The sequence below is a fragment of the Myxine glutinosa genome, chromosome 6, assembly GCF_964187855.1.
Source record: "Myxine glutinosa chromosome 6, kmMyxGlut1.1, whole genome shotgun sequence".
Classification (NCBI taxonomy): Eukaryota; Metazoa; Chordata; class Myxini; order Myxiniformes; family Myxinidae; genus Myxine; species Myxine glutinosa.
Window position 1 is genome coordinate 45901190 of NC_136266.1, and position 7954 is coordinate 45909143.

Here is a 7954-nt window from a genome sequence, read left to right on the forward strand (position 1 = left end):
AGTTTCATCCGAATCTGTTCACAACTTGATATCGTTTTTTGCCCTCAATGGTGTAGAATCGCTTACATTCTCAGATCCAGATCTTCACCTAAATCTAATCATTTCGTCCAGTTCACATACCAAACTGTCCACCAAATTTAGTCAATCCGTCCACAACTATTTGAGATATCCTGTGCACAGACAGACAAGACATACAAAAAGGGGTGAAAACACAACTTCCATCCACCTTTGGTGGCAGAGGTAATTATCGGAAAAAAAAAAAATGAAAACCTTTTCATCAGATCAGTGATTTCACTCTCACCGTGATCACTTTAAAGCCTCTTGCTGGCATGTAGAAAAGTGTATAAATACTGTACGTGTAAAATCTTTAAAATCACACAGTGAAACATTTTATGTTCAAAATTAAAAATTCCTTTATTTTCAATTTACAAAATTGCACTTTTGTACAGCCGAGAAAGCAAAGGCCAATAAACAGCGAGAACTACCAAAAAGAGACCAGATCACTCAACATCCCAAGGATTGCACCATGAATCGGTCACCAAGTAATCCGACACCAAACTACCTGATCAAGTAATTTGAGATATTTGAACTTTGTGCCAACTTTCCCCACCAACGCACAAGATGCACCAGCGAGAAAATGCTTCGTTTGGGATATACTGTAATACTTTCATGAGGCCACCCATATATAACATAAGCACCAAGGTTGGGGTGGGAGGGGTAAATTATAGGGGAATAAAATGGAGAAAAGGAAAATAAGGTAATTAGGGTAAGGGGGAGGAGGAAATCGAAATCTACAATTTTGCATACGTAAATAGATAGCCTCAAATTCCCAAAATTCACTGGCGGTATAAAAAAAATGTTTTTTCTTTTTGTTCATTTTATATCTTAAGGTCCTCTTAGTAATCAAAAGATTTGCACAAAACCGTTTCAAAACCACAACACACCTCTGTGCCACAACTCATAACAAAGGCATCCATTCTATACAAAGTTGTTTCAAGTATGGCTCTCCCAGAATATCTTTACATGAAAAACATCACACAAAGTTCGATGAACAGACAAAATTATTCACATTACCTTTACAAATTACAGCTGTTTGCATAAAGCTCTGCCCCTCCAGAAATATATATATAAAAAAAAAATATTCCAGATTGTTCCCAAAACACCAAAAACATGATGTAATACAAGCAATATGGCTGAATTCCACCAGCTGCCCAATGATAAACAGTTACTGCATTTTGTTTACAGGATATGATCTGTACAAATGAAAACTTCAGTGTTCTTGAACGTGATAACCAAAATAATTCATGTTAATACTTCGGCAATGCTTTAACATGGAAGCAGCTTGAATGCGGTGAAAAAGAGGTGCAGGCAATTCCACCTCCTCCTCCCACACCCACAAAAAACCCCCAAACAGTTCTCGTAAAGGAGGAGGGGCATAAATAAATGTAGATGGACCATTGAGAGATATTCTCAAGATAGGTGGCTTGTTCAGAGACTTTGGTGCCTCGTTTCATCCTCTAAGCGTAGTTTCGGCTTCATTGGTATCTCCGCTTCTGAATCCTTCCCATTGCTGGAAACAACAAGTAATGAGACAATGACGATGACTAGAATGACAAAACACACCTAGTCTGTTCCCGAAGGGATGAGGGTATTTATTTATATACATTTTTTTTTCTTTTTTTTTCCTGTCAGTATATGTGCTCGCGTTTGTATGCATACACAGGCAGACTAATAGAAACACCTTAGGGCGACCTACTTTAATTTTGCACCCCCAACAGTTCGACAAAGTAATAATTTATGTTACTGATGACATTCGTACTTCGCATTTACAACAAATTGATTATTAAAAATATTCATACGTACACAGACTTGGCATTTAATATGGAATATTTTTTTTGTGGGGGTGAACTTGCTTTTCAAGATGACTTGGAACCAAAAGTTCATTGGAATTATGTTGAAATTATTCTAGATTTTGTTAATGTGACCTTTAAAAGAAACAAAACCACATTTGACATTTCGAAGCAAATAAATTGATCCTTGAAAGTGATGTAAACCGATATCGAACTCAATTCATGGACAGTACTGTATTAAATTTCTGTACGTTTTCCAGAAGTACCTCTATTTTGCACATTAGCCAAAAAAAAATTCAACAAAAACAAAAGCTAAATTATGACTGGGATTACGGACAGTAAAATTACAGTTCAGTACTTCATGTAACCCCCACGAGCATTCAGGAGAGCACACACAGGTCGAGGCATGCTGTTCACGAGATTTGCCAAGGTTTGGACAGGAATCGCTTGCCATGCAGTGACAATAGTCTGCTGCAATTCACGCACAGAGGTCGGCTGCTGGTCCAAGTTGTCGATTCGACGCGTTAATTCTGCCCACAAGTTCTCTATCGGATTCATATCCGGGGACATGGCAGGCCACTCCATATGCTCTACACCACGGTCAGCAAGAAAGTGTTGGATCATGCGAACACGATGAGGCCGTGCATTGTCATCTTGGAAGACAAAGTTTCCTCGAAAGGCTGCACGAGCAAATGGAAGCAATGTTTCTTCCAGAATGACCCTGTACTTGAACTGGTTCAGGTTTCCATTCAGAACAACCAGGTCAGTTTTGCCCCCTGCATGAAAAGCAGCCCAAACAGTCAGCCCACCACCTCCAGCTTGGACTCTTGGCACTATACAATCTTCGTTGTGGGCTTCATGCACTTGTCTGCGCACTCGGACGTGGCCATCTTGACGATAGACCAGAAATCTAGACGTCACTGAAGGTCACGTGATTCCAGTGTCCTGGCTGCCATTGACGGTGCTCTCTGGCCCACTGCAATCGGCGCTGGCTGTGTTGTCTGGTCAGGCGTGGCTTTCTCAGGGGACGCCTGGCACGATAGCCTGCTTGAACCAGTCGTTGGTTGACTAGCCTTCTGGATATAGGCACATTTGTCAGTTGCTGCCACTCAGCCCTAAGCCGATTAGCTGACTTGGTACGGCCATTGCAGACCAACCGGTGCAGCTGGCGATCATCTCTCCTTGTGGTTCTGCGTGGACATCCTGGCCTCGGTATTGGAGTAGGGACACCCCTCTGAGCATTTCGTTTCAGGATCTTTGACACCTGACCTCGAGTGATGCCATACTGCTGAGCAATAGCACGCTGTTTCATACCAGAATTTCGTAAAGCCACCACTCCATGACAAACAGCATTGTCAAGTTGACGGACCATCTCCAGAGGAAGCGGCAATAACTTTTGTAGACATGCAGCAGTTGTTTTCCACTAATACAGAACGCAACAACCCTTATATACCTGATTGTGAAGCCAATCGTCAAATGTACCTGTCCTTACATTTTGTCACGCCACCTGTGATATAATCCTGTTATTGACTTCTTGCTGCGAAAGACAATCAGTGACATGGTTCCTTGAACAAAGACATCAACGAAGGGTAAAAGAAACTCACCAGATTGATATACTGAGTTAAGAAAGTAAACCCAAGTCAAGAAAAAAAAAATTCCATATTAAATGCGAAGTCTGTATATTCGGAGTGCATCATGCCTGCGGCAGAGTGGCGACCCGTCCAGGATTGTAACCGAAGCCATGAAACTACTGCGGCAGTTCATTGGACGTTCTGTATAAAGCATGGTGCAACAACAACCACAATAACTAGCCTGGTGTTGGCTTAACGGTTAACGTGGCTGGCTTGAGATCTTAGGGTCCCGAGATCAAGCCCATCGTGCCATTGAAATAACACCAGGTAGGTTGACTCAGCCTGTCATCCTTCCGAGGTCGGCAAATTGAGTACCAGCTTGCTGGGATGAATGATCACGGTGTGTACCCCAATTTATAATAGGTACACCGTATCCCTGCACATCGTAAGAGCGTGACCAAGGGTTGGCGTCAGGAAGGGCATCCGGCCATAAAAACATTGCCTCAAACAGGGAACCATGATTGTCATGGGGCCCGCAAGGCTAACCCCCGCTTTAGCGGGGAAAAATGGCCTTAAAACGATCATTCATTCATTCATTCATATTCATTGAGTGACTAAGACACAGCAGAGCAATGTGTAACGATTGAATCAAAATTTGATGCATGCATTTTGCTCTTCAATCATGTTCCGCTCCGACACCGCTCAACATTTTTTGTAGATAAACCCTCTACCCCTCCATCCCACTGAAGTATGGTTTATGCAAATTATTGTAATTTCATAAAATTATGTGCTATAGTGTTGTTCAGCACATGCGAGCCAACATGGCACAACATGTTAGGTACCCGGTATAAATATCTATTTCTCATTCATGAAAGTTCAAGCTCACCTTTGAAGAGCAATCTTTCTGTGATCTTTTCCATTTTTTCTCTGAAAAATACATGAATGCAACATTCAAACACTCTCAATTTCTACTTATCACCACTACCATGAACACCCTATTGATTAGTGAAGTCTAAACTGACCACTGAAGCTCCTCACCTTTCGGGCAGCAAGAGCTGCAGCAATGAGGCACAGAACCACACCGAGGCCCAGAGCTACCCAGGCGGCCAATGATACGACGTGAGGCATCAAGACAAGGTTGGTGTAGATTCTGTCACGAAAACCTCCCGTCACGTCGCCTCCCTTTGAAGGGGGGCAGATACGGATGGTGAGACGGAAGCTCGATTACATCATATGGCCAAATAGAAAACGCAAAATAACGAAGACCTTTTCCAATCTAGCTTCCGTTCATACCTCCGAGAACCATAACAACGGCAGCAAAACTTTGGAGAACTTTTTCGTTACTCTGTGGAAGACAGCAGAAGAGGAATTATAGTGGTTAGCTGAGCCACAGGAAAAAAATAATAATAATAAAAACCAAGATGGCCAATGGATGCAATTTGGACATTACTTACGGAAAGTCTGACATGGACTCGATCAGAAGATTCACTTGAAACTTCATGTTCACGCTGAGGGGAACTCCTGTAAGCTGAAAAGGAATAAGCACCAATATCTCAGTAAATGGTTTTTGCAACGATGGTCAATTCGATACAAGTTCTGAGCCAGGTTCAAACCATATATCGTTATTAACTCAATTAATGTGTCTTCGACACAAAAAGTATGAAACTTTAAAAAGTATGCAAGGCAAATTGCAATAACACTTTGAACTACTTCTGACTATCAGCACAGTTATTTCAGACTCACTATGAAACTATAAACCACAGTCAGGCCTCAAGGAATTGGATTTTGACTCATGTCTAACACGAGATTCCATTTGCAACATCGTGGCTTCGTAAACATCCTTTAATTTTACAACAAGCGCATCATCCATGTAGTTGTACACAATACATAAGTGGCCAAACATTGAACCACTAATAACTTTTCTTCACAAAGTAAAATCTTTTTTTTTCATTCCTTCTCATTCTCAATCTCTCCTGCACATGTGATATGTAGATGGTCCGTTATCTCTCATCTCATTCCAGGATTGGATCTCCATCACCTAAATTAATAGCCTGGTGTTGGCTTAACCGTTACGGTGGCTGGCTTAAGATCATAGGGTCTTTAGTTTTAGCCCGTCATGCCGTTAAACAACACCAGGTGGGTTGACTCAGCTCGTCATCCTTCCGAAGTCGGCAAAATGAGTACCAGCTTACTGGGAACAGGGGGCACTGCATCAGGGGCACAGCTGTGCTCCCAGAAATGATGCAACCAGCAGCCATAGGCTGCATACAAAATAATAACATAATTGACCCAAATTAATTTTATTTGTAGATTTGTGTCATGCTGTCATTAATAGTCACTTACTTTTTCAATAATCCTTATTGCAAAATACGTGAGCCTCATATAATCCTCAGTAGAAAACCCAAAAAACCCAATTCCAAATTACAAGATTGACGATGGTCAATAGTTTAAGAGCAAAGTTATCAAATAGTAGTAATAAGCATGTTAAGGCAGTTACCGGGTGGATTAATACTTCAGTGCCATGTTGGGCACGGTCAGGAGCAAGGCCCGACAGCTGCAAGCTGGGGTCACCATCCAGAAAGTGAGGCTGGGAGAGGTAGATTGGCACACCTGTACAATAAATAAAAAGGGTTTTGTTTTAGAAGTTTTAATTTAAAAAAAAAAAAGCAAGATATTACAATAAGTAAACATAGCATCATCCTACAATGGCCTACTCTAATGATACAATTAAAATAATATGTGAACATATCAATATTTTTAGGAACATATCAAGGAATAAAATACCACAAACTTTAGAAAAGCTGTCATTTGGAATGCAGCTGGTTTACCAAATCGTTTACTTCACAAAATGGGAAGAAAAGCGACGTTTTGGCAGCACCCAGAGCATCTTGCAACATGTTTGCGTTTGGACTTCCTAGAATGATGCTTTGTTTTCCCATTTGTTAAAGTTAAGCAAACCCAGCATTCTGTGCGTCACGTCCAATGACGAGCTCTTTTGCTGACCTTTTCGACACTTGCTGAGGCTGATCGTTCCAGACTTCAAACAGGGACAGTAAGCTTCATCCGTGGAAGGCGACGGCGAGGGTGAAGCTTCCGTGGGTAGAGGGTCGTGCTGAGATGGAGGGTAGAACGAATCAGGAGGCGGTGATGTAAAGAGGGACGGCGCAAACCGATACTTGTAGACCGTTATTCCATCGGTCACATTCTCGCCAACAAAATCCATCCAGAGAGATCTTGGAGTGAAACGGGAAGATTGATAAAGGGACTGTCATTGTGAGCAAAACAACAAAAAAAGCTTCAGAACATGAAAGATCCAATGGATGGTGACAGCAGTTAAACGAGGTACTGTACCACGATAACAAATTTAACTGAGCAAAAGCATGGTACACTGCAGTTTCTACAGTCTAGATAACACTGATTTAGAGCGAGTATGAAAGTGGTATGACACCTGACAAAAACTACCTGCAGGCATCTGGATTGAAGAAGGCAAGCGGACGATGAGCAGGCAGAAATGGAGGCCACAACTAAATCAGAAACTAGATTCAGCCCAGCTTACTGGTTAAGGTGAGCTAAGATTGAATGTTGAGTCGATATCAGAAACTAGATTCAGCCCAGCTGACTGGTTAAGGTGAGCTAAGATTGAATGTTGAGTCGATGTCAGAAACTAGATTCAGCCCAGCTGACTGGTTAAGGTGAGCTAAGATTGAATGTTGAGTCGATGTCAGAAACTAGATTCAGCCCAGCTGACTGGTTAAGGTGAGCTAAGATTGAATGTTGAGTCGATGTCAGAAACTAGATTCAGCCCAGCTGACTGGTTAAGGTGAGCTAAGATTGAATGTTGAGTCGATGTCAGAAACTAGATTCAGCTCAGCTGACTGGTTAAGGTGAGCTAAGATTGAATGTTGAGTCGATGTCAGAAACTAGATTCAGCCCAGCTGACTGGTTAAGGTGAGCTAAGATTGAATGTTGAGTCGATGTCAGAAACTAGTTTCAGCCCAGCTGACTGGTTAAGGTGAGCTAAGATTGAATGTTGAGTCGATGTCAGAAACTAGATTCAGCCCAGCTGACTGGTTAAGGTGAGCTAAGATTGAATGTTGAGTCGATGTCAGAAACTAGATTCAGCCCAGCTGACTGGTTAAGGTGAGCTAAGATTGAATGTTGAGTCGATGTCAGAAACTAGATTCAGCCCAGCTGACTGGTTAAGGTGAGCTAAGATTGAATGTTGAGTTGATATCAGAAACTAGATTCAGCCCAGCTGACTGGTTAAGGTGAGCTAAGATTGAATGTTGAGTCGATGTCAGAAACTAGATTCAGCCCAGCTGACTGGTTAAGGTGAGCTAAGAATGAATGTTGAGTCGATGTCAGAAACTAGATTCAGCCCAGCTGACTGGTTAAGGTGAGCTAAGATTGAATGTTGAGTTGATGTCAGAAACTAGATTCAGCCCAGCTGACTGGTTAAGGTGAGCTAAGATTGAATGTTGAGTCGATGTCAGAAACTAGATTCAGCCCAGCTGACTGGTTAAGGTGAGCTAA

General features: G+C 41.9%; 1 protein-coding gene across 1 annotated transcript; it reads right to left on the reverse strand.

Moving 5' to 3' along the window:
* Positions 1-388: 388 nt before the first annotated feature.
* On the reverse strand, positions 389-6941 carry LOC144892597 (scavenger receptor class B member 1-like). The gene is made up of 8 exons (XM_078779815.1): positions 6884-6941; positions 6425-6654; positions 5919-6031; positions 4876-4949; positions 4715-4766; positions 4460-4603; positions 4308-4348; positions 389-1570 (listed from the first exon to the last, which is right to left on the reverse strand). The coding sequence occupies exons 2-8, from the start codon at positions 6642-6644 to the stop codon at positions 1489-1491; spliced, it is 726 nt and encodes a 241-aa protein (XP_078635941.1). The 5' UTR covers positions 6645-6654; positions 6884-6941; the 3' UTR covers positions 389-1488.
* Positions 6942-7954: the final 1013 nt, after the last annotated feature.

What these genes read in the sequence shown, in the direction of transcription:
- LOC144892597 (XM_078779815.1), bottom strand. Translation starts at nt 6,644, where the DNA reads ATGGATTTTGTTGGCGAGAATGTGACCGATGGAATAACGGTCTACAAG. An exon ending in CTGAAGTATTAATCCACCCG is followed by an intron (nt 4,950 to 5,918) that starts GTAACTGCCTTA and finishes ATTCCTTTTCAG; the next exon opens with CTTACAGGAGTTCCCCTCAG. An exon ending in AGAAAGATTGCTCTTCAAAG is followed by an intron (nt 1,571 to 4,307) that starts GTGAGCTTGAAC and finishes TGTTGTTTCCAG; the next exon opens with CAATGGGAAGGATTCAGAAG.